The 28,000-nt window shown below is 45.8% G+C and overlaps 1 protein-coding gene across 1 annotated transcript; it reads left to right on the forward strand.

The window, feature by feature from the left end:
• ints5 (integrator complex subunit 5) lies at positions 1-23,326 on the forward strand. The gene is given in 9 exon segments (XM_084331719.1): positions 1-226; positions 3,702-3,885; positions 3,887-3,909; positions 3,911-3,953; positions 9,396-10,406; positions 15,595-16,575; positions 22,510-22,610; positions 22,612-23,086; positions 23,088-23,326. Coding segments are annotated over 9 exon segments (3,054 nt in total). The 5' UTR covers positions 1-149; the 3' UTR covers positions 23,247-23,326.
• The last annotated feature ends 4,674 nt before the right edge of the window (positions 23,327-28,000 follow it).

A 28,000-nucleotide genomic window follows, 5' to 3' on the forward strand; every position in this document is an offset into this window, starting at 1 on the left:
CAGCGCCCTTTTGATTATTTTGTTCAGATACATTGAAAGAAAATATTATATATAAACGCTGATAATAATTACTTATTACTTATCCCGCAGCGTTTTTGGAGACATAATAATACCCAGAACCACGGAATAGTTTTAATGAGAGCGTATAGATGTTGAAAGACCAAGCGATGTCTGTCGTTTTTGACGGGAATCCGCTGAAAGCGATGCAGACTCCAAACACACTGAGGTGAGTACATGTACACGCACACGCGCACACACACACCCACCCACTGAGGTGAGTACACACACACACACACCCACCCACTGAGGTGAGTACACACACACACACACCCACCCACTGAGGTGAGTACACACACACACAACACACACACACACACACTGAAGTGAGTACACACACACACACTGAGGTGAGTACACACACACACAAACACACACACACTGCCCTGAGGTGAGTACACACATACACACACAAACTGAGGTTTGATTGATTGATTGATTGATTGATTGATTGATTGATTGATTGATTGAAAAGTTTATTAACAGATTGCAGAATGGGTACAGTACAGTACAGCTCAATACACACAATTGTTAAGGGGATGCAGACCTGAGAAAGACTTTCGTCTTGTTTACATCAGGGTCCCCCATTTTCAATTCATCAGGACATATATGACATACATGACATACAGATAGACAGTACTGCTACATCTATACATTTATGACATATCAGATTTGCAAATACAGTACTGTTTGTGATACAAAAGTGTCCAGAAAAAGAGTGTATATACATTTGGCATAGAAACTGTACATTGGAGGAGGTTGGGTGGGTGGGTGGGTGAGGGCTGTACATTGGAGGTGCGGGGGGGGGGGGGGGTTGGGTAGGGGACACACACACATTTTACCCTGTACATTGGAATACTGACAAAGCCTTACTTGGTCATTTACTGTACAACTAGGTTAGGACATTTGTAGGTGACACACACACAACACACACACACTGCCCTGAGGTGAGTAACAGTTACTGATGTCACAGTTATTACACTTGTAAACACCATGTGTCCAAATGTATGTATGTATATAATTTAATTGAATTTAACCCTTTCACTGCCACATGACAGAAGGTTAACCCGTTACTATCACACAACCGACGGTGGTCGCCGGTTGTGTGATAGTAAAGGTTTAACCTTCTGTCGTGTGGCAGTGAAAGGGTTAACCTTCTGTGTGTTGTCGCAGTGAAAGGGTTAACCTTCTGTATTGTGGCAGTGAAAGGGTTAACCATCTGTGTGTTGTCACAGTGAAAGGGTTAACCTTCTGTGTGTTGTGGCAGTGAAAGGTTACCTTCTGTGTATTGTCACAGTGAAAGGGTTAACCTTCTGTGTGTTGTGGCAGTGAAAGGGTTAACCTTCTGTCGTATGGCAGTGAAAAGGGTTAACCTGTGTGTTGTTGCAGTGAAAGGGTTAACCTGTCGTGTTGTCGCAGTGAAAGGGTTAACCTTATGTGTATTGTCGCAGTGAAAGGGTTAACCTGTCCAGGGCTGTACGCTAAGCTTTTTCACTAGGGGCACACTTGCCCCTAAATGAGAAATTTAGGGGCAAAGAATATTTTTTAGGGGCAAATTTTTAAATAACTATTTTACCATTATAGTAGGGCTGGGCGATATGGCCTCTAAATGATATTGCGATATTTTTTGGCCATATCACGATACACAATATATATCGCAATATTTTGACATTTCCTAAAGCACTTAAAATGCTTGATTTAACCCTTTGATGCATACAGTCACGCCAATATGATGATTATAATAAGTCCCTGCAACATATGTTTGCATTATTAAACCATGAAGATGCTTTAAAAAATAATAAAATGTACTAAGAGTAGTCTACTGACACACTAATAAAAAAATTTATTTACATCTAAGACTATTTATATAAAAACTCTTGGGTGCCCTTTTTTTGCACAGTACTGTGTTTTCTATCCACTTTAGCCAAACACACACACACACACACACCATATATATATATATATATATATATATATATATATAATATATATATATATATATATATATATACTACTGTGAGAAAATAATAATTACACACAAAGGGATAATGGCTTATAGCAGACTTAATGATTTTAGAATATTTCAGATAATGAAATTAAATGTTTATCAACTATCCAGTTAGTATTTATACTGTCTGTAACGTTTGGCTACTTTAAATCATTGAATGTAGAGAGAGAGCGAGAGAGAGAGAGGGGGCGAGAACGCACAAGAGAGCCAGCCCCCCCCCCCCGGGTTTTGTTCTAGGTTCGCGTTTTGATCGTCTAAGCTGCCGTAGGTGATGACGTCACACTCGAATGTAAACAGGAAGAGTCTAACACGGAGATGGAAAGTGGATGATATACAGTACAGAAACGAATAACTAATAAATATGAAGTTATGTTTAAACTTCTGTTGTCAAGCGTTGTCACTTGTCAATATAACCCACCCCCTTTCCTCACTTTTCCGCCGTCCCTGCTTCACTCGGGACCACCAGCTAACGTTAGCCCATTGCTCGTGTCAATTAAATTGCATGTTATTAAATGTCCGCGCTGGTCTGTCTAATGAAATTACAACCGCAACATTATGTCGCCTGTACAGCCCTGGTTGTAGGCTAATGTTAGTGTAGTGAAATGCGAATGAAGGGGTGAAATCACTATTCGCAAGCTTGCGAGTAGATATAATTTTTCATTCGCACCGGCCAAATTAGGGGGCAATTTGCGACGATCTCGTCGCAGCGTACAGGCCTGCTGTCATGTGGCAGTGAAAGGGTTAACCAGCTGTTGTTGATAGTAAAGGGTTAACCTTCTGTCGTGTGGTAGTGAAAGGGTTAATTTAATTATTATCATTTCGTTGTAACTTAGTTACCCAAGTGTTGGAAATTAACTGTATCAACATAGATTTTTTTGTCGTTTATTGTCACTGTATTTACAAATTGCCTTACACGAAGAGTTGATTAGCTGTAATAATAATGTCTGATAACATAACTTTACTTTACACCCCTCTCTCTTTCACACACACACCACTTATGATGAATTGAAAATGGGGGACTCTGATGTAAACAAGACAAAAGTCTTTCTCTGGTCTGCATCCCCTTAACAATTGTGTGTATTGAGCCGTACTGTATTGTACCCATTCTGCAATCTGTTAATAAAAGTTTTCATTCATTCATTAATTCACACCAGCCCGATCTCGCTTAGAATATGTAAATAAAGTAGCCTACTAATCGACCACAGGAAAAAGGTACATATTGTACGTTATGTTATAACAATAAGTCATATATTTACGAAAATAGTTGTGCGTGTTACAAATAAGTACATATTACATATTCAAAAAACAAACGTTTTTTAAGTTTTCAGAAAACATTTGACAGCCCCTGCTGGAGAGTTAACCGGGACGCGTGTATGCCTTCTACAACGCTGTTCGGTTTTCCGCGTTGCCGCTTTGCATACTCGGGTAGGCTCGGGTGATGCAATAATTTTTCAGATGGCTAAAAAGAAAAAAAATCCGAGATATCTCGTGAGTGGCACTCAAAGTGTTAACTATGTTTTCACTCCCCCTCTCCCCCCCCCCTCTCTCTCCCCCCCCCCTCTCTCCCTCCCCTCCCCCTCCCTCTCCCCTCCCTCCCTCTCCCCTCCCCTCCCTCCCCCCCCTCCCCCCCCTCCAGCTCCCAGGAGCTGTCCCAGGAGATCAAGTCGTTCATCAGTGGCGTGGACGCCGCCCAGGGCCGTAAGCTCAGCGTGCGGGAGCATGCCCGCTGTGCCGTGCGCCTCCTGCGCTCCGTGCCCGCCTGCCGCGCCGCCGTCCTGGAGCACCTGCGCGGCGTCTACGACGAGCACGTCGACGCCTTCCCTGCACCACCTGGAGATGGAGGGGGGACAGCGGGGCCGCGGCCTCCAGCCTGGAGGACATCATCCAGGTGGGGGGGGGGGAGAGAGGGAGGGGGGGGGGGGAGAGAGGGAGGGGGGGAGAGAGGGAGGTGGGGGGGGGAGAGGGGGGGAGGGGGACATCATCCAGGTGGGGGGGGAGAGAGGGAGAGGGGGGGAGGGGGACATCATCCAGGTGGGGGGGGGAGAGAGGGAGAGGGGAGGACATCATCCAGGTGGGGGGGGGAGAGAGGAGAGGGAGGACATCATCCAGGTGGGGGGGGGAGAGAGGGAGAGGGAGGACATCATCCAGGTGGGGGGGGGGGGGGGGGGAGAGGGAGGACATCATCCAGGTGGGGGGGGGGGGGGGGGAGGGGGGGAGAGAGAGAGAGGGAGGGAGGGGAGAGAGAGAGAGAGAGGGGAGGGAGGGGGAGAGAGAGGGAGAGAGGGAGGGGAGGAGAGGGAGGGGAGGGGGAGAGAGGGGGAGAGGGAGGGAGAGAGAGAGAGGGAGGGGGAGGAGAGGGAGGGAGGGGGGAGAGGGAGGAGAGGGGGAGGAGGAGGGGGAGAGGGAGGGAGGAGAGAGAGGGAGGGGGAGAGAGAGGGAGGGAGGGAGGGGAGGAGAGGGAGGGGAGGGAGGGGAGGAGGGAGAGGAGGAGGGGAGAGAGAGAGAGGGAGGGGGAGAGAGGGAGGGAGGGAGGGGGAGAGGGGCGGGGACGGGCTGCTGGGGGAGACGTGGTCAAACATGTTATCACGATATAATATCACGATGACATGTTTCATACTCGGGGCTCTACAGTGCCACCATATCACTCTCATTTGCCCCTAATAATAATATGTGTGTGCGAACCGGGAAAAAATCAATGACTCGCACCGTGGTGTACGTCAGTGTAGATTACAGCCTGTGTCGTGCTTTTTTCTCTCCGCTGCTAAATCGTTCAAAAACTACAAGTCCCAAAAATATAAAAATATATATATATATATTTAAACAACAGATGTATGTTTATTTTGCAGCCATTCTTTGTCGTTGCCGCCATCTTTAGTGTTACAGCCCCTCACACTCCAGTTCTCAGGCTCCATCTTTAGTGTTACAGCCCCTCACACTCCAGTTCTCAGGCTCCATCTTTAGTGTTACAGCCTCACACTCACCTCACAGGCCAGGTTATAGGTGCATTAATCTATATCTACCAGAGGTTATAGGTGCATTAATCTATATCTACCAGAGGTTATAGGTGCATTAATCTATATCTACCAGAGGTTATAGGTGCATTAATCTAAATCTACCAGAGGATATAGGTGCATTAATCTATATCTACCAGAGTTATAGGTGCATTAATCTATATCTACCAGAGGTTATAGGTGCATTAATCTATATCTACCAGAGGTTATAGGTGCATTAATCTATATCTACCAGAGGTTATAGGTGCATTAATCTATATCTACCAGAGGTTATAGGTGCATTAATCTAAATCTACCAGAGGATATAGGTGCATTAATCTATATCTACCAGAGGATATAGGTGCATTAATCTATATCTACCAGAGGTTATAGGTGCATTAATCTATATCTACCAGAGGTTATAGGTGCATTAATCTATATCTACAGAGGTTATAGGTGCATTAATCTATATCTACCAGAGGTTATAGGTGCATTAATCTATATCTACCAGAGGATATAGGTGCATTAATCTATATCTACCGGAGGTTATAGGTGCATTAATCTATTGTATATCTACCAGAGGTTATAGGTGCATTAATCTATATCTACCAGAGGTTATAGGTGCATTAATCTAAATCTACCAGAGGATATTCATATTCAGATTCAGAGTTTTATATAGGTGCATTAATGCATTAATCTAAATAAATCTACCAGAGGATATAGGTGCATTAATCTAAATCTACCAGAGGATATAGGTGCATTCAGCTAAATAAATCTACCAGAGGATATAGGTGCATTAATCTAAATCTACCAGAGGTTATAGGTGCATTAATCTAAATCTACCAGAGGTTATAGGTGCATTCATCTAAATCTACCAGAGGATATAGGTGCATTTGCATTAATCTAAATCTACCAGAGGATATAGGTGCATTAATCTATATCTACCAGAGGATATAGATGCATTAATCTAAATAAATCTACCAGAGGATATAGGTGCATTAATCTAAATAAATCTACCAGAGGATATAGGTGCATTAATCTAAATCTACCAGAGGATATAGCTGCATTAATCTAAATAAATCTACCAGAGGATAATGGTGCATTAATCTAAATAAATCTACCAGAGGATATATGTGCATTAATCTAAATAAATCTACCAGAGGATATAGGTGCATTAATCTAAATCTACCAGAGGATATAGGTGCATTAATCTAAATAAATCTACCAGAGGATATAGGTGCATTAATCTAAATCTACCAGAGGATATAGGTGCATTAATCTATATCTACCAGAGGATATAGGTGCATTAATCTAAATAAATCTACCAGAGGATATAGGTGCATTAATCTAAATCTACCAGAGGATATAGATGCCACAGTCTAATTAGTCCTGCCACAGTTGTATAATGAACACATTTCTTTTTATTAAAAATGTTTTTATTTTTTATTTTTTACTATTTTTTTTAAATATAAAGTTTGCCAATAGGGATGTATCAGTAGTATTGGCAGTGGTAGTAGTCGTAATAGTAATCCACTATATATATTTTTTTCCTAAAAAATAAACCAGTTCAACACAGGTAACCACTTTTGCTTAATTTCTTTGATGGCTCAAATGTCTGCTCTAGTCCAGTGCTTCCCAATCCTCTCCTCGAGACACCCCAGCCGTTCCATGCATTTGTTAAATTCCACCACCAGCACACCTTGATTCAACTAATAAAGGGCTAGTTAAGTTGAATCAGGTGTGTGCTGGTGGTGGAATTTAACAAATACATTGAACGGCTGGGGTGCTTCGAGGAGAGGATTGGGAGGCACTAGTCTAGTCGATTTAGTGTTTTGAGCACAAAGTTCATCATAGATCTAGCCTCTTTATTTTGCTCTCAAAGTGCACCAGACTGATGCATTTAACATTTAAAATGTACAACAACAAAAAAGTTCTCTGAAAATCCTGTGGGAAACACTGTTACCATGCAACATAAAAAAGAAAAAATCATGGCTAGACAGAGTGTTTATAATTTTAGAGGGACATTTTATTTTTCATTGTTATATTATTTTTATTTTTATTAAATTATAATGTCAAATATTGTAAGGAAGGGGCAGGGCTTGATACGTTTTTATTTTTATTTTGTTTGCTTCCCCCAGTTCCTTCTCGAACACTTATTTTATGGAAATAGTCTTTGACTATTTACCTTTTTGTTTTTTAAACTTGTTTTATGTTTCTATGTTCGAGACAAATAAAAATCAAATCAAATTATTTTTTTCAATTTCTTTTTTTATGGCCGAACACAAATAACATTGACATCAATAATAATAATAATAATAATAATAATAATAATAATAATAATAATAATAATAATAATAATAATAATAATAATAATAATAATAATAATAATAATAATAATAATAATAATAATAATAATGACGAGATATAACTTTAAAAAAAAGTATAAAAAAAAATCCCAACAGACTTAAAATGAGTGATAATTATAAAAGCAAAACAGAAAAATTGGTGCTCCCTTGGGTTCTTTATTATCCACATCACTTAGGCAATATTTAGAACCAACCATCTGTATCCTGGTACAACCTGGGAATATTGAGTTATTAAGTTGTTCATCTATTAGTTCAGTCTATAGGTAGAAGTTCTCACTACCTTGCAGGTAGCGTTGGAGCTTGTTATCAATAGCTTGCTATTGATTATTTGAGGTCAATTATTGTGAAAAAAGGGGATAAACAACGTTGTGCGACATTTTGTTTAAAGTGATTGCAGCGTGTGTGTGTGTGTGTTAGTGTTGTCAAAAATATCGAAAAATCGATATATATCGATTCTGAATATTTAAAACGGTTTCAATACTCATTTCCCGATATATAGATATTTAATTATTCATAAAAAAAAATTGTATAAGGAAGTTGCATTGTTCATTTCAATACCTGTAATAGTACAGTAGTCCACACACACATGTGTGCATTCAGTTAAGTTGGAATATGACTGTAATAACAGTTCAGTTTGTCAGGTACATGCAACACAGATTACAGTGTTGACGTCCGTCTGCTTGAGAGAAAATACCATGTTCTGCAATAAAAATGATTGAAGTGAGACGAGCAGTTCTTTTTAAATGTGTGATCTAAAGATAAACAAAGGGTTTTAAAAGTGTTATATTTATCTTCTCTTATAGTACCAGAGAGAAGCTGAGGAGAATCATCAACCAGCAACAAACGCAAAATGTATTAAAAAAAAATAATAATAAAAAAAATTAACATTTTAACACTTTGGCTGCCTAAGGTTAAATTCATGATATACCATAGATTGCCAGCTCTATTTGTCTATGGAGAAAGTCCCCTTCTTTGCAGGGCTATAACTTTTTAAATTATATTGCTACATTGCCATTATTAGGGCCCATTCAAAGTCCTATATGTATTGTTCATTGTGTAGCAACGTTAAACTTTTTCATTCACATATTCATAGTAAAGTATGGTCTAATGTATAAGTATGTTTTCATCTCTTTCTGCAGCTTTCTCCAGAACGTGATATATAGCCCCAAATGCATTATATTGATGATGAAATACAGTTTGATGGCAATCAGCGCGATATAAAAAATTCCAACTAGACGTACTTCTAGAAGTTACTACACGTCATCTGATGTTGACCGGATGGGCGAGGGGGCGTTTATAATTCCGTGGGCAGCGTTATACCAATCATCTAATGTGGGTCAAATGTTGATAATAGCAGTTAGTATCGAAGACGGTAACGTTACACGCTGAAACTCACCCCAGTCTCCGCGCGCCGTTGGGCGATCATCGTCGAGTAGAAATTCTATCATTATGGGATGGCGATTTACCCGGTCCATCTCCAGCTTGTATAATGGTATATACGTCCAAATCATGTTGTTTATCGAGTTATTGGCAATCGATCACTGTGTAGCGTGACGAGCCAGAGTCCCGGGACCTATAGCGAGTGCCCGGAAGTAATACGGAGTCCAGCACAACCTCTATGGCACATCCTGTTAAGCAGTTGCGCCGATCGGCCACCAGATGGCGCTCCTGAACCGCCAGAGAGCTCAGTGGGTCCTGCTGGTGGATCTCAGGCCAGCGGAGGGGACATATGAATCCGATCGCAGATTTTTGAAATATTGATATTAAAGACGCTGTAAAGCGTCTTCGGCAACTTGAGCATGGCCAGCAATGACGTCTAAACACGGTTCCCGGCACCCAAAGTGTTAAGATTGAATCTTTTCCCCCCGTGGTATCGAAAATGGTATCGAATATCGATACTTTTCAAGGTATCGTATCGAAGTTCCAGTATCGTGACTGTGCCTGTGTGTGTCCCCGTGTCCCCCCCCCCCCCAGGAGGTGCACGGCGTGCTCTCGGACTTCATCGCCCTCAGCCCCCGTGCCTGGGCCCCCCTGGTGTCCTCCTGGGCCGTGGACCTGCTGGGTCAGCTGAGCAGTAAGCACGCCGGGCGCCGGGCCGCGCCGCACGCCTCCAGCCTCAACGAGCTGCTGCAGCTGTGGATGTCCTGCGCCGCCACGCGCTCCCTCATGGAGGCCTACTCCCAGTGCCTGGCCGCCATGCTGGCATGGTGCCCCGACGCCTGCGTGGACGCCCTGCTGGACACCTCGGTGCGCCACGCGCCCCACTTCGACTGGGTGGTGGCGCACATCGGCTCCGCCTTCCCCGGCACCATCATCAGCCGCGTGCTGGCGTGCGGCCTGAAGGACTTCCGCGCGCACGGCTCCAAGGAGGGCACGACGGACGCGGGCAGCCGGGTGCCGAAGATCGGCTCGGTGGTGGGCATCCTGGGCCACCTGGCGGCGCACCACTCGGACAGCATCCGCCGGGAGCTGCTGCGCATGTTCCAGGAGAGCCTGAGCCCCCCCCCCGCCGGCCCGCTGTCCCCCTCCCTCTCCTCCTCCTCCTCCTCCTCCTCCTCCTCCTCCTCCTGGGAGAGCTCCCCCCAGCTGCGTCAGGCCGCCGTGCCCTTCCTCCTCCAGCTGGCGGCGCTGTCCCCCGCCCTGCTGGGCGCCGTGTCTGCGGAGCTGGTGGAGCTGCTGCGGCCCCCCGTCCTGCTCCAGCTGCAGGCCTCGCTGGGGGCTCTGCCCCGGGACGAGCTGGACCACATGCTGGGCCTGGCCGTGCACCTCATCAGCCAGAGCCCGGCGGGCGGCGCCCGGGTCCTCCGCTTCCTGGCCGACACGGCCACGCCGGCCTCCGTCATCACCTCGGGCCCCCCCTCCTCCCCCCACGAGGGCGTGCGAGAGGCCTGCGACCGGCTGCTGCAGACGCTGCTGCTGCACCTCCACAAGCTGGTGTACAACCGGTCTGACGGGGAGGGAGGCCCCCACCACGCCTCCGCCCAGGTAGGGAGCCCCCCCCCCCCACCACGCCTCCGCCCAGGTAGGGAGCCCCCCCCCCCCACCACGCCTCCGCCCAGGTAGGGAGCCCCCCCCCCCCCACCACGCCTAAAAAAACAAAGAACTCACCAAAACATCTCAGTAGCACCTCATCTAAATGTTCTATTTCATATATGGAGATTCATATTTATTGATGTATTGCATGCATTTCTACATTTTATTTCCTATTTTGTTTATTCATCCCAGTATCTTTCTTTCTTATGTGTGGAATTCTCCAAGGCATGTAGGTGTATAATGTGTTTGAGGATGATATCCTTCAAACAGGCAATAGTGATGATATAATTTGGGCAGTGCTGAGCTGGGTTACTTTCCCCCAGTGTATTTGTCCCCCGGCCCCACCCAATGGCCCCATGCGCGCGCGCACACACACACACACACACACACACACACACACACACACACACACACACACACACACACACACACACACACACACACACACACACACACACACACACACACACACACACACACACACACACACACACACACACACACACACACACACACACACACACACACAAAAATCGAAGTAAAAAAAAAATTGAAAAAATAAACGTTGGATTTTTTTATAAATTTTTTTTAACTTCGGTTTTTTTTTATGTTCGAAGCTTGTGCCATCGAACGAAATCGTGAAAATGAAATCGTTGTAGTCATTGTAGTCTTTTAGTCTTTTATTTTATTTTCATTTTTTCAACAACATACATAGACAATACATTTCCACATACAAAATTATAAAGACTTATCAACAAGAAATAGAAATAAAACAGATATACAAAAATACAAAAATGAGAAAAGAAAAAGTGTGGCATGGGTCCTTCGGTCCATTCTATATTTGCATCCTTTATTTACATTTTTCATCATTTCCCTGTATCCTTTTCAAACCTCTGTGATGTCGTTCCTTCCCCTCCTGTATTCTTCCCACTTTTCCCATTTCCATTCAAACTTCTCTTCTTGCAGCCTCAGCAGATGTGTGATTCTCTCAATTTCCTGTATCCCCTCTACCAACTCTATCCATTGGTCTTTCGTCGGCGCTTCTACCCTGTACCACAGTTTAGTTAAAGCTTTTTTGGCTGCCACTATTAGTATCTTAATCTAGTATTTGTCTTCCCCTTGAATTCCTTCCTGTGATCATCTTCTTCCTGCATAAGTCTTTTTCATGTTTTCACTTTCTTGTATTGTGTGCGTCATATGTATATATCAGTCTAATGTGTCTTGAATCTCCATGCCCTTCTTTCTAATTTTTGGTTGAATGATCTCGTATGTACTTTACCATCTTCTCATTGCATCAGTCCTTCTCGTGTATACATTAACCTGTTCCACCCCAGGTGAAATCTGCATAAAATGTATACCTAGGTAAATGGAATATTGCTCCACTTCTACAAGGGCTATTTGCATATTCTTGGTATCTAGGAACATCTATGGACCTCAATGAATGTATTCTCAGTGTCAGAAATATTGTGTCTATTACTAGGCTTGCTTAAATTCTGATGAAACAAAGGAAAATATGAATTATGATTTTTCTTTTCATCTTTGACAGTGAATAAAACCATGATAATAATGACCAAACTTAAAAAACTGCCACTGAGCTAATTCAGTACCCTCTTGAGGTCATGTGTACAAAAGATCTAAGGAAATTAATAAAGGGAAGATGATAAAATTGAAGGTTTTGTATATACAGTACTGAATTCTCCCATCCGGACCAATGCAATTTGAAATATTATTATAGAATATAGAATATATGCTTATACATTACCTTATTATAGCCAATTCGCACATTTATATATATATACATATAGTATCTTTCAAATGGCCGAGTTCAATTTGGATATAGTATCACCAGGCATGCATAATAACATATACAGATATTTAATGTAATCGACTGTACTTTTTTATTTCTCCCACAGTGTAATCATTTTGTAACTAATTTCAGATCTAATTATTCCTACATGATTACAATAGTGTGGAGAAACTGACTGCGTTTCAATATTTGTCAAAAACGTTACCTTTTGTAGCTTATTATCGCGAATCATAACAATTATTGATATGATTCATTCAGAACGCCGAACTTTGAACGACCATAGCGGACCACAGGAAGTGTAGTTTTGAGAAATTCCGACGCTGGCAGATAGCTGGCGAGTCGCTCTTCAAAATGGCCGCAAAAAAACTACAATTCCCATGGTTCAACATTTCCATTTCCGCTTCCGCGTCAAAAACGCGAGTGAAAAATTAAAACTTAAAATGATATAAACTCACTTTTAACCTATTGCTAAACTATTGCCAACCTAACGTTTTACATTCTACATGTATTTGTGACATAGTAGTGATAATAATACTTGAAAACGTTTGATTTTAAAAACGTTAATTTATTGCATCACTCGTAAAAATATTAATATATGATAATAATGTCAAAAAGGGGTCGGTACCGTCCCCGTGGGGTGGAACAGGTTTTAACCTGTATTGTACGTATCCTCCCTTGGATCACCGTGTCCCCTCTCGTCTCCTCTCTGCCCCCCTTCTCCGTGTCTTTGCGTCCTCCTTCTCAGTTGATCTGCTTGGAATCGATTCAGATCCCCTTCACCTTCCCGTTCTCCTCGTCTCCTCCTCGTCCCCCGCCGACCCTGGTCCATCTCCTCGCCTTCTCCAACCTCTGCAGTAGCGTCGGTCTCTCGTCTCCTCCTCCCGGCACCTTCCATCCTCTCTGGTTCATGTCCCTCCCTGCCTCTTGCACATCGCCGTACACCTTTACGCCTTCCTTCCAATGAACCTTCAGCATGGTCATTGGCGATTGAAATCTGATTCCTCCTTCCTTCAGAGTTTTTTTACCACCACCTCCGTTGCATAATCATGGTCGAAGGTTACTCTCTTTCCCTCCACCTCCACCCTCTTCTGCCAGGCTGCTCTAAGAATGTTCTCTTTCACCTCGAATTCCAAGAAGTTGACTATAACTGCTCTCTGTGGCTTGTCCCACCTCGGCTTCGGCGCCAGCGTCCTGTGCGCTCTTTGAATCCCTGTCTTGTCGAGGGCTGTCATCTTCAATTCTCTTCGATTTAGGCTGTCCACATATTTGATCATCGAGTCTCCTTCCATCCCCTCTTTCAGTCCCCATATCCGTATGTTGTTTCTCCTCGACCTCCCCTCCAAGTCCATTAACTTTTCTCTCAACGTGTTCTGTTGTTCGAGCGTCGCCTTTAGAATATCATGTATTTCTGTATTCCATTCTTCCGTTTCAGCCGTCCTTTCTTCCAACATCTTTATGTCTTTCTCTTGTTCCTGTATTTTTCCATCCATTGCCTCGAGTCCTTTCTCCATTTCCCCTCTGAGCTCGTCCTGTCCCCTCATCAACTCTTCCCTCAGTCCACCGATGCTGCTTTGGATATTCTGCGTGCTCGCCTGGTTAGCCATTGCGTTAGCGGCTTGTATGCTATTTTTTAACTCTTGATTAGCTGTCTCGTTAGCCTGTTGGCTAGTCAACGCGCCAGCTTGTATGTTCTGCGTGTTGGTTTGTATGCTATTCTGTATAGCTTGGATAGCTTTTGCGTTAGCCTGTAGTTCAGCCCGTAGTTCAGCCCGTAGTTCAGCCCGTAGTTCTTTTACGCTGGCTATCATGGTCGCTTGTATCTTCGCTACCCAGGCGGGCTCCACGTTCTCCACGCCTCTGCCCACCTGCGTCACGCTCGCCTGATTTATCTCTTCCGCCATTTCCTCGTGTCGCGATCTTTCCTCCGGTGTTTGTACGTCCTCCGGGGTCCTCTTTCTCTCGCTCTTTCTCGTGGTCATCCTTCCTTTTCTCTTATATCTTTGAGTTATCACTTTTTATTTTGTTTTAGACCCTTTTAGACCGTTTTACTTCCTCCTTTCGATGTTGTTTGACCGGGAGCTCTTTCAACGGTCGACTACCCACACATCTCCAAACCGGAAGTCTCCGTCTTTTAGTCTTATATTAACTAAAAGATTTTAACAAAATAAAAAGCAGCAGCACTATTGGATAACCGAGTCATGTTTGCGCTATGTATTTCTTTCTTTAGGGGAGTGGGACATTTTGTTTCACAGTTTTAGCATGATGTTTTATAGATGGCCAGGTTGCGTGTAGCTTATTCCCAGCGGAAGAGTGCGTCGCGTGCTTCCACGTTTTCTCTGATTGGCCACGACGCCCATGTGACCACGGCAGCGCGAGAGCTGCAGCGCGGAAATAGGCTGCATTCTATTGCCATTCTCTAAGACAAACTCTAACCTTAACCAGCTCCTTAACAGCGCCTAAACTTAACCCTTCTAACCTTAACCAACTCCGAAACAATGCCTAACCTTAACCTTAACCTTAAGTTCACATGCCTAAACTTAACCGGCGAAAGAATGCATGTTAAAAAAAAAAAAAAAAATTGAAGGGATTCGAACTTGTCACCAACGGACCGCAGCGCTGCCAGTTGAGCTAAGCGTCGAATGAAACACATCGGGGATTACGGCTACATAATGCCGCAAGCTCTGCCGCTCCGCTCTGCGGCTGCCGCGGGGCGTGTCGCAGCCAATCAGGGAAAACGTGGAAGCACTCGGCAGCACTCTTCGGCTGGGAATAAGCTATAGGCGGCCAGGTTAAACACAGGTTTTAGTTTTTAAGAGGGGGGGGGGGGGTTTGATTGAAGTTTATTTCAAGTATGCAACACAACAAACAAACATCAAGTACAGATATAGCCTTAAGCCGTTCAAATAATAAATGTATACTTTTTTTTTAAATAATAATAATCTAAAAGAACCGATAAGAGTATCGATAAAGTACTGAACCGTTAAGCAGCATCGATAAAGTACTGAACCGTTAAGCAGCATCGATAAAGTACTGAACCGTTAAGCAGCATCGATAAAGTACTGAACCGTTAAGCAGCATCGATAAAGTACTGAACCGTTAAGCAGCATCGATAAAGTACTGAACCGTTAAGCAGCATCGATGTACCGAACCGTTAAGCAGCATCGATAAAGTACCGAACCGTTAAGCAGCATCGATAAAGTACTGAACCGTTAAGCAGCATCGATAAAGTACTGAACCGTTAAGCAGCATCGATAAAGTACTGAACCGTTAAGCAGTATCGATAAAGAGTAGTAGTGTCGATGCCCACCCTAACGATGCCCCCCCTCCCCCCAGGCGCAGCGCGTGGTGCCCTTCCTGGAGGAGCTGCAGAGCCACGTGGGCGAGCTGTGCGCCGAGACGCTGCGGCTGGAGAGGAAGCGCCACCTGTGGCTCCACCAGCTGCTCTGCCTGCTGTCGGTGTACGGCGGCCCCAGCGTGGCCACGGAGGCCCTCTGCCAGCTGCTGACGCAGGCCCGCAACCCGGAGGAGCTGGCGCTGGCCTGGCAGCTGCACACCCCGCTGTCCGCCTGCCTGCCGGGCCTGGTGCCGGCCGCCATCGGGCGCCTGGTGGCCCAGATCCACACGCACACCCCGGCGCCGCGCACGCTCCGCACGCTGCTGCTCAACCTGGCGGCGGCCGTGCAGAGCCGCGACGAGGAGCAGCGGGGGGGCGGGCGGGGGGGGGCCCAGTCCTCCATGGCGCTGCAGGTGGGCGCGGCCGTGTCTGCGCACCTCCACGACTTCTGCCCGCTGCTGCTGCACGGCGACGCGGCCGTGTCGCACGCCGCCGCCCGCCTCCTCTCCTGCAGCCCGCTGCCGCGCGCCCCCTCCCCCGCGCACCTCCTGCTGCTGGCCCGCGTGGCCGTCGCCCACTTCTTCCTGGCGCTGCGGCGGCGCGGGGAGGCGGGGGACGGCGGGGGGGGCAGCCAGCGGGCGGGCGAGGCGGTGAGCTGCTCGGCGCTGCTGCTGTCGCGCCTGGCCGCCGGCTCCTCGCTGGGCCTGAAGGCGGTGCTGCAGCAGCTGGTGGAGGGCGCGCTGCACCGGGGCAACGCCCACCTGTTCGGGGGCCGGCTGGCCGACATGGCGGGCGACCCCCTGGTGGCGCCGTCCCAGACGCCCGACCTCGGCGCCTCGCTGCTGGACATCAACTGCCGCTTCGGCACCACCGTCAACTTCTCGGGCAGCGTGTGGTCCGTGTTCCACGCCGGGGTCATCGGGAAGGGGCTGAAGGTCAGGACCACCAGGCCGCTGACCGACCCGGCGGGGGTCATCCAGGTGAGGGTTATTATTACACCCAGCAGGGGTCATCCAGGTGAGGGTTATTACACCCAGCAGGGGTCATCCAGGTGAGGGTTATTACACCCAGCAGGGGTCATCCAGGGGAGCGTTATTACACCCAGCAGGGGTCATCCAGGTGAGGGTTATTATTACACCCAGCAGGGGTCATCCAGGTGAGGGTTATTACACCCAGCAGGGGTCATCCAGGTGAGGGTTATTACACCCAGCAGGGGTCATCCAGGTGAGGCATGCATTAAAGCGTTCCGTCTCCAGACGGATTTCAGTCTTTTATTTTATTTTTTTGTCAATTTGATTTGGAGTCTTACGGAATTGGCTACCTGGTATAATATGATTTGTAGATGCATACAGATTGTAACAACATTTAGCCAATCAGAGGCGTCGAATATCATGAAAAGGGGCGTTTTGACCATTCTAACCAATCAAACGTGAGCTTGACGCACACACACGCTGCTCGCAGTGCCCTCCCCCTCACAGACCCGTCTTGTCACAGACCCGTATCATTTGCACCGAAGATAGCAAGCGTGCAGGTCCTCTTTTAACACCACTGAAGCATTAAACAATGGCCCAGTAAACTATTCACTTTAGTTTACTACACGACACGTTGTCTAACGTTATCTAGCTGGCTAGCTGATAGCTCATAACATAATTGAAATTCGTTTTTGAAGCTGTGGCTAACGTTAGCTAGCTACCGATCTTCGGGTGGCTAACGTTAGCTACCTAGCAACTGTAGCTTGCTAATACGGGCTGTCCTGGCTGGCTAACTTAATTCGCAATGGAGTGGAGCTAAGTAACTGTACAAATCCATGTGATTGGCTGAGACTGTATTTTGTACGGTTGGCTGCCTTGCTGTTGTGGATTCGGGTAGCCAGCTAGCAGCTAACATCAACTCAATGTCAACACTATGTTGACACTCTGAGCGAGTTTGCCGACAGCAATGTAACAAACAATATGGTCCGTGCGGAACCATTATCCCCAACACATAGTTCCGTGTGAATAATGTTGAGCCACCACAAAAGATGAATCCAAAGTTTAATATAGTAAGAATAGTACTAGGCTATATACGGTATATGTCACAAATGTAACATTACTATATTCCTGTATGTCATGTATGTCCCTATGCCATAAATGTCATGATGTCAATGTCATGTATGTCATAAATGTCACTATGAATTGAAAATGGGGGACCCTGATGATGTAAACGAGACAAACGTCTTTCTCTGGTCTGCATCCCCTTAACAATTGTGTGTATTGAGCCATACTGTATTGTACCCATTCTGCAATCTGTTAAATATTGATTGATTGATTGAACATTTTATTAGCAGATTGCAGAATGGGTACAATACAGTACTTAAGCATTACATCACACGCAGGAGTGGTTTGTGACCAATAAACCATGCCTAGGGGTGGTTGTTAGGCCCGAGGCGCAGCCGAGGGTCGTTAGACCCCCCTAGGCATGGTTTATTGGTCACAAATCACGACTGCACGTGGTGTAAAGCTTTTATACAACTGCCAGATTCATCCAACCTTATTTCTATACAATAAACACACATTAATCGAAGATTTATTGAAAAAACCATCCGCCAGAAAAAGTAGTTCCCACAACTCCATGTGGAAGCAGCTTGAAGTGCATCCAACCAAACTAACACATCCAACTGTGTATTATTGGAATGATTGAGAGAAGTTGCCTCATGTGGAAGCAGCTTGAAGTGCATCCAACCAACTAACACATCCAACTGTGTATTATTGGAATGATTGATTGAAAATTTATTAAAACGTTTTCTTTGCCCTATAGGAAAAAAACGTTTTCTTCGCCCTATTTTTTTATTTATTTCTTTTAGCCTAAACTTAACCAGTTGGAAACCAGGGGTACAGTAATAAAATTAGCAATCAACCAATCAATCAATTCAATAGACCATGCTCACTTAAAACAGCGCTGCTTCTCTCTCAGTCTGACTCCCCCGCTGTTGCAGACAGGAGTGTGTGTGTGTGTGTGTGCGTGTGTGTGTGTGTGTGTGTGTGTGTGTGTGTGTGTGTGTGTCACAGTGTGTGTGTGCGTGTGTGTGTATGTGTGTGTGTGTGTGTGTGTGTGTGTGTGTGTGTGTATGTGTGTGTTTGTGGGTACGCCAGCGTCGGACAGTGTGAGAGAGAACGCTGCAGTCGGAAAGTAGGAAGGAAGAAATTTAAATCAATCAATTAATCTATCAATCAATCCGCGATTTTTCTTTTGTTCTAGATTGAGTCAAGACCCATCAATTACATCATCCAACATTGTTTAAAATACTAACACATTCCCCTTGACAGAATCGCTTCATATTTAGTCGTTATGGTGCTTTCAACATAACCATTTGTTCTCCGCGATCCTGTTTTCTCCCGGAGTGAGCCGGGGAGGGTTATGTGATTTGGTTGTGGGCGGGTCCTGAGCCCAGGACCGTGGATTGTTACCAATAAAGACGTGTGAATGGCCAATCAGAATCGAGAAATTTGCATGCCGTTGTATAAAGCTCAATACACACAATTGTTAAGGGGATGCAGACCAGAGAAATACTTTCGTCTTGTTTATATCAGGGTCCCCCATTTTCAATTCATCATAACATATATGACACACATGACATACAGATAGACAATACTGCTACATCTATACATTTATGACATACCAGATTTACAAATACAGTATTGTTTGTGATACAAAAATAGTCTAAAAAAGAGAGTATATACATTTGACGAAGAAACTGTACATTGGAGGAGGTTGGGTAGGTGGGGTGGGGGGACTGTACATTGGAGGTGGTTGGGTAGGCGGGGTGGGGGGGGGTAACTGTACATTGGATTATCGACGAAACCTTACTTGGTCCCAAGAAGAGGGTCTCGTGTATTAAATAAAGTTTTCATTCATTCATTCACTCTGGATCTGGTAAATCCAGTAGCAATACACACAATTGTTAAGGGGATACAGACCAGAGAAAGATGTTTGTCTTGTTTACATCATCAGGGTCCCTCATTTTCAATTCATAGTGACATTTATGACATACACAACATACATGACATCATGACATTTATGACATAGGGACATACATGACTTACAGGTATATAGTACTGTTACATTTGTCACATATACGATATGCAAATATACAGTACTGTTACCCAGAGATCCTAACAGTAAATATATACATATGATGAGGAGGAGACTGTACATTAGGAGGGGGTGGGTGGGTGGTAAAAAATATATACAAACGGTGGGGAGGAGACTGTCCATTGTTGTTGTGGCATAATTGCTAAACGTGTTTAGTCCCTTGTTTGTATGATAACAAGCCGTTTAGTTCACGGTTCAAAGTAATGGGAAAGGGTGCTAGCTCGCCATCAATCAGAAGCTAGCCACAAGACTTGCATTCACGCTCTCCAGCACACAGCCTCCCTGCCTGGCACAACAACCACAACAGTAGGGTCTATAGTCACAGTCAGGACAGTAGGCTCTACAAGTAGGCTCCCTTAAAACGCTAACGCTATTAAAAAAAAATACAGTGGAGGTTAAAATAAGAATATGATTTGGCCCGAAAAAAAGTTCAGTCAGGAGATTTTTTTTTGCTTTAATCCCTGGGGTTATTACACCCAGCAGGGGTCATCCAGGTGAGGGTTATTACACCCAGCAGGGGTCATCCAGGTGAGGGTTATTACATCCAGGTGAGGGTTATTACACCCAGCAGGGGTCATCCAGGTGAGGGTTATTACACCCAGCAGGGGTCATCCAGGTGAGGGTTATTACACCCAGCAGGGGTCATCCAGGTGAGGGTTATTACATCCAGGTGAGGGTTATTACACCCAGCAGGGGTCATCCAGGTGAGGGTTATTACACCCAGCAGGGGTCATCCAGGTGAGGGTTATTACACCCAGCAGGGGTCATCCAGGTGAGGGTTATGGACTGAGCTCCTTACAGACTAACTCTAGACACAGCAGGTGTTCTGATAGACTGAGCTCCTTACAGACTAACTCTAGACACAGCAGGTGGTCTGCAGGTGATGGACTGAGCTCCTTACAGACTAACTCTAGACACAGCAGGTGTTCTGTAGCTGATAGACTGAGCTCCTTACAGACTAACTCTAGACACAGCAGGTGTTCTGCAGGTGATGGACTGAGCTCCTTACAGACTAACACGTTCTGCCACAGTTGTAGGCGGCGGAGGAGGGATTTGTCGATGCCTGTGTACAGAGCACAAAACTTGTCTAACTAACTCTAGACACAGCAGGTGTTCTGCAGGTGATAGACTGAGCTCCTTACAGACTAACTGTAGACACAGCAGGTGTTCTGTAGGTGATGATGGACTGAGCTCCTTACAGACTAACTGTAGACACAGCAGGTGTTCTGCAGGTGATGGACTGAGCTCCCCAAAGACTAACTCTAGACACAGCAGGTGTTCTGCAGGTGATGGACTGAGCTCCTCCTTACAGACTAACTCTAGACACAGCAGGCCAGGTATGCAAGTTCTTAATTATATTTGCTGCATTTCTTGTCTGTAAAACATCTTTGGAGTAAAAAAACGATTCACGATGAGTCGAGAAAGTTCCAATGAGTTTATTTTTCATTTAGAAATCACTTTTATTTTTATTTTTTTTTATTTTTCCCTCCTTTTTCCTCAGTTTTTCTCCCATCCCAATGTTAGTCGTTATGCCAATTCCCAATCCCCTTCCTGGTCGCTGCGCACTCTACCCCCTACGGTCGGTCTGGGAGAGCGGAGACTATCACATGCTTCCTCCGACACATGTGTAGCCAATCAACCGCTTCTTTTCACCTGGCAGCGCGGACTCTCACTGAGAGAGTGTAACGTGTGGAAGGTCACACTACCCCCCTTAGATCCTTTCCTCGCTGAGCAGGCGCCCCGACCAAACTGTAGGAGTCGCTGTTTACAACGACCAGGACCCACCCCGCCAGCTTTCCCACCCCTAACACTGCCAATTGTGTTAGTATGAACGACCAGCCAAGCTGGTAGCAATGCCGAGAGCTGGGCTCGAACCCAGCATCTCCTGCACTAGTGGCGAGCGCCTTGCCCACTGCGCCACTTAGCCGCTAGAAATCACTCTTTTAAAAAGTCTTACATTCATAATTCTTAATTGAAGGCCTTAAAAGGTATTAAAAAGGCATAGAATTGAATTTGCATAAGGTATAAAGTTTTGTCGGGAGATTGAATAATATTGAATATATGAGATGTTTGCGGGGCTGCCGCGTCTGCCGAGCGCTTGTCTGGAACGCCCGATCATTTAAACTGCCAACGTGCGGCGGTCGCCAGGTCTGTGTTTTTGTTGTTGCTACTAGTATGGTCGTGAAATTGGTATTAAACTTTGCTCTTAGTGGTGTTAAAAAAAGGTCTTAAAAAGTCAATAATTGAACTTGTTGAAACCGGCAAAAAGGTTTTTGAGTCAACCAGACCAGTAGACGTATTATTTCAATATAGTAAACCTATATTCATGATTCATGATTTCTCTTCAGGAATGTGTGTAAATAAATACACCTAATAACTAATATGGTCTTCATCATCATCTCTCTGTTTCTCTCCCCCCCCCACCTCTCTCTCTCTCTCCCTCTGTCTGTCTATCTCTACCTCCCCCTTTCTCTACTTCTCTCTACCCCCCTCTCTTTTTCTCTCTCCTCTCTCGCTCTCTCTCTCGCTCTGTCTCTCTCCCTCTCTCTTTCTCTCTCTCTCTCTCTCTCTGTTTCTCTCTCTCTTCGTCTCTCTCCCCCCCCCCCTCTCTCTCCCCCCCTCTCCCCCCCCCCCCCTCTCTCTCTCTTCCCCCCTCTCTCTCTCTCTTCGTCTCTCCCCCCCCCTCTCTCTCCCCCCCCCCCTCTCTCTCTCTCTTCCCCCCTCTCTCTCTCTCTTCGTCTCTCCCCCCCCTCTCCCCCCCCCCCCCCCTCCCCCCCTCTCAGAACGTCCAGACGCTCATGGCCGTGATGGTCCAGTGCTGCAGCGCCACCTCTGCCTCCTCCTCCGGCGGCTCCCGACCCCCGACCTCCTCCGACCCCGACGCCGGGCCCCCCCCCGCCCCCCGTCATCAGCGCCGAGGCGGCCCAGGTGGTGGCGGTGGCGCTGGTGGAGAACGTGTGCCCCGAGGTGGCCAACGGGGAGCTGCTGTGGCCGCCGGAGGAGCATGCGCGCACCACGGTGGAGCGCGACATCCACATCCGCCGCTGCTTCGAGGCGCACCCGCTGCTGTTCCCGCTGCTGCACGTGGTGGCCGCCGGGCGCCCCGCCCTCTGCCGCTGCTCCGCGCTGCTGCGGGGGCTGCTGGCCACGCTGCTGGCCCACTGGGAGGCGTCGCGGGAGCCCTCGGCGCTGGACTCGCCCTGGCACCTGCGGGCCTCCTGCCTCCTGGTGTCCTGCATGGGCGAGGGCCAGCTGCTGCCGCCGGTGCTGGCCAACGTGCACGAGGCCTTCGCCTGCCTCACGCCCTTCGAGGTGCGCCTGCTGCTGCTGGCCGTCTGGGAGTACGTGCGCGGCAACGGCCCCCGCGCCCCAGAAGTTTGTGTTCTGCGCCGAGACGGGTGTGTTCTGCCGCGACTTCTCGCGCGACGGCGACGTGGCACGCTACGTGGCGCCCATCCACAGCGTGCTGCACAAGAACATGGACCGCCTGGGCCACCTGTGCTGGCGCTTCCAGCTCTGAGGGGGACGGGGGGCAGAACATGGACCGACTGGGCCACCTGTGCTGGCGCTTCCAGCTCTGAGGGGGACTGGGGGGAGAACATGGACCGACCGGGACACCTGTGCTGGCGCTTCCAGCTCTGAGGGGGACTGGGGGGAGAACATGGACCGACCGGGACACCTGTGCTGGCGCTTCCAGCTCTGAGGGGGGGAGGGGGACGCATTGCTTTTCAGCTTTTCATCGTGTGGACGTCAGAGGTGTTTTCACTGTTGTTCACTTCTATATCCCAAGTACGGCTCTGTCCACGTTTTGTACCATATTTTTAGACTTGATTATTTTCTAACTAGTTGTTTCAAGCGACTGAGTACAAAAATAAACGACACAGGAGTATTAAAATGTTTGATTACACCATGTGGCCTCTGCTTCCTGTTTCCCTTCCTCTGCTTCCTGTTTCCCTTCCTCATTCCTTGATATTTTAAAGGTGCTGTAAGTGATATTTTTGTTTTGTTTGTTAAAGTAACTGGTCTACATGTTAAAATAGTAGCTCTACATTCCGACAGCCATCACTGATATAGTGTCTGGTCAGTAACATGGGTCTCCCAGTCCCTCCACTCTGCAGTAAACAGTCATCACTGATATAGAGTGTCTGGTCAGTAACATGGGTCTCTCAGTCCCTCCACTATGCAGTAAACAGTCATCACTGATATAGAGTGTCTGGTCAGTAACATGGGTCTCCCAGTCCCTCCACTCTGCAGTAAATAGTCATCACTGATATAGAGTGTCTGGTCAGTAACATGGGTCTCCCAGTCCCTCCACTCTGCAGTAAACAGCCATCACTGATACAGAGTGTCTGGTCAGTAACATGGGTCTCCCAGTCCCTCCACTCTGCAGTAAACAGTCATCACTGATATAGAGTGTCTGGTCAGTAACATGGGTCTCCCAGTCCCTCCACTCTGCAGTAAACAGTCATCACTGATATAGAGTGTCTGGTCAGTAACATGGGTCTCCCAGTCCCTCCACTCTGCAGTAAACAGTCATCACTGATACAGAGTGTCTGGTCAGTAACATGGGTCTCCCAGTCCCTCCACTCTGCAGTAAACAGTCATCACTGATATAGAGTGGCTGGTCAGTAACATGGGTCTCCCAGTCCCTCCACTCTGCAGTAAACAGCCATCACTGATATAGAGTGTGAATGAATGAATGAATGAAAACTTTATTTAACAGATTGCAGAATGGGTACAATACAGTACGGCTCAATACATACAATTGTTAAGGGGATGCAGACCTGAGAAAGACGTTTGTCTTGTTTCCATCAGGGTCCCCCATTTTCAATTCATATAGACATATATGACATACATGACATACAGATAGTCAGTACTGCTACATCTATACATTTATGACATACCAGATTTGCAAATACAGTACTGTTTGTGATACAGAAGGAGTCAAGAAAAGGGAGTATATACATTTGACGTAGAAACTGTACATTGGAGGAGGTTGGGTGGGGGGGGTTGGGTACATTGGGATATTGACAACCATACTGGGTAATTTACATTGGAGGTGGTTGGGGGGGGGGGGCGGGGGGCACACTGTATAAACAAGTAACACTGTACATTGAGGGGGGGGGGGGGAGGAGACACTGTACAAACAAACACAATTGTACATTGAACTATTGACAAAACCATACTAGGTAAATGACTGTACATTGGAGGGGGTTGGGTTAGGATATTTACAGGGGCCAGTGTTGAATTGCAGTCTCCCGTAGGTGTCCCTTGAGAGAGGTTTTGAAAGTGGGTAGTGATCCACATTCCTTTACAGCTTTGGGTAGGGCGTTCCACATTGATGTGGCATAATTGCGAAGCGTGTTTAGTCCCTTATTTGAGCCGAATCTGGGTTTAACATGATTTGTGGAGCTCCCTCTGGTGTTGTGATCGTGGTATTCACTGACCTTTGGGAAGTATTTTGACATGTACATGGGTACCTTGGTCGTGTAGTGTATCTTGTAGACCAGGCCCATTGCAAGTTGTTGTACTCTGTCGTCTACTCTAAGCCATCCTAGGTTGTCAAAGTGGGCAGGGGTGAGGTGGGTTCTAGGAGTAAGGTCAAGCAGTAGTCTGACCAGTTTGTTTTGAGAAGTTTGTAATTTTGTTTTTAGCGCCTTTGAGGTGCTTTGGTACCATGAGGTGCAAGCATAGTCGTAGTACCCCTGAATGAGTGCTCCTGCCAGAGTCTTCAGGGTGTTCTTGTTTACCAGAGAGGAGATCCGGTACAAGAATCGAGTTCGTTGGTTGACTTTTTTTATTACATTGGATGCCATTTTGTCACAGGAGAGATTAGCCTCTAGGATGGAACCCAGGTAGGTAATTTCATCTTTCCTTGTGACAATATTGTCACCCACTGTAACTGAGAAGCCGTCGGTCTTGCTGAGTTTGTTATTTGAACCGAAGAGAATGGACTCTGTTTTGCCCATGTGTAATGATAGTTTGTTATCAGCGAGCCATATGCAGTGTCTGGTCAGTAACATGGGTCTCCCAGTCCCTCCTGCTCTGCAGTAAACAGTCATCACTGATACAGAGTGTCTGGTCAGTAACATGGGTCTCCCAGTCCCTCCACTCTGCAGTAGACAGTCATCACTGATATAGAGTGTCTGGTCAGTAACATGGGTCTCCCAGTCCCTCCACTCTGCAGTAAACAGCCATCACTGATATAGAGTGTCTGGTCAGTAACATGGGTCTCCCAGTCCCTCTGCTCTGCAGTAAACAGCCATCACTGATATAGAGTGTCTGCTCAGTAACATGGGTCTCCCAGTCCCTCCTGCTCTGCAGTAAACAGCCATCACTTATACAGAGTGTCTGGTCAGTAACATGGGTCTCCCAGTCCCTCCACTCTGCAGTAAACAGCCATCACTGATATAGAGTGTCTGGTCAGTAACATGGGTCTCCCAGTCCCTCCACTCTGCAGTAAACACTAAATACATGTTCTGGTATCCTGTTCACAATGTATCCAATCAGGAGAGAAAACACTAGATATCTTGTATGTATTTCTTGCCAAGCCAGATTTGTTTACTGCACTGGTAGATTATTTGACTATATCAGTGATGGCTGTCAGAATGTAGAGCTATTTAACAGTTGTTTTAAACAACAAAAAACATACAGCACCTTTTAATAGGATTTAAGAAATGCAACCCTGGAGCAATTATAGATCATAATATAGATTTCCATCATTCTAGGTGTATATATGTTGTGAGACGATGCCTTGCATCGCTCAAAATATGACTTGTTACAAACTAGTTTCTACGTTCTACAAACTATTTCATAAAATAAAGTTTCAACTGGTTCAAGATTAATATTTTGTCACATCTTTCATATAGTCTCCATAATGTATTTTCTTTAGATTAGATTAAAATGTATTGTCATCATGCAGCACAAGTACAGTACAACGAACAAAGTTTGGCATCCAACCAGAGTGCAAATATAACAGTAAAGTGCAATAGTAATATAATGTACAGGTGATTAAACTGGGTATAAAATATATAAATGAGTACTACTGAGTAATAGTGCTAATCAGATGTATATACAGAGTTGTAATATTAATATGTACAGTGATACAGGTATAAAGACACTGGTAGTAAATCATACTGGCCAGCAGCGTAACAAAACAAACACATTTACAAGCCTCTCAGGATTATTATGAATTACACTTGTGTAATAATTAAGTGTCCTATCAGTACTCATACTACATGTTCTATTATCTGTGTCTTTTATGTGGCTCTTTGAAAGCAAAGTCAATCTGAATGTAAAATGGGGGACCCTGATGTAAACAAGACGAAAGTCTTTCTCTGGTCTGCATCCCCTTAACAATTGTGTGTATTGAGCCGTACTGTATTGTATTTGCACCCATTCTGCAATCTGTTAATAAAGTTTTCATTCATTCATTCATTCAAAGCAGTCGCGTGCCCCGATATGACGATGACGCAGAGCTTCGAGCTGACGTGTCCGCGCGCGAGAGGACAAAGACCCTCAGAAGCGAGATCTCCACCCGTCATCATCAGTTTTACACACACCCGACACCTGACCTCTGTTATTATAATAAATTAACGGAATGTTTTTTTCTCCCCATTATAGTAGCTAACTATATTATAGTCTGTAAAATCATCAGCATCCCCATTTCCACGAGGGAAAGCCCCACCCTTGCTTCTTTTAGAGGGCAACTAAAAAAAATGGCTGAAGACCAACCAGTCATGTGAACACATGTGACATATAGCCACTAGTATTTCTGTGTATTGCTTTTATGTATTTGTACTTTTTTTTTTTTACTGTTTTTATGTGTCCTGTTTTTATGTATTTGTACATTTCTTACTGTTTCTAGTATGAGTCCTGTTTTTATGTTTGGGGACAACGGATGGAAAATTAGCCTCGTGCTAAATCCGGCAATTTTCACACTCCACAAGTGTTAATAAATGTTGCATTGTCCCGTCCAAATAAATAAAAAAGCAAGTTCCCTTATCATTCTGGTAGAAATTAAATTAAAAAAAAACGAACGCCCCCCCGTCAGTTCCTGTAACATTACACCATCTCGCTCTCTCGTCCCTCCGTCACTTCCTGTAACATTACACCATCTTGGAGTATCTCGCTCATAGATATCTAGTTCTGATCTCGCTCCTATCGCCCCCGTCACTTCCGGTGAATCTCGACCATCTCGCTCTCTCGACACTCTTTGTTGTGAGCTGATAAAACGGGGGCGGGGCCAAACGGGAGCACGACACGATCATCAAG

Source organism: Notolepis coatsorum (genome assembly GCF_963971535.1).
Source record: "Notolepis coatsorum genome assembly, chromosome: 16".
Classification (NCBI taxonomy): Eukaryota; Metazoa; Chordata; class Actinopteri; order Aulopiformes; family Paralepididae; genus Notolepis; species Notolepis coatsorum.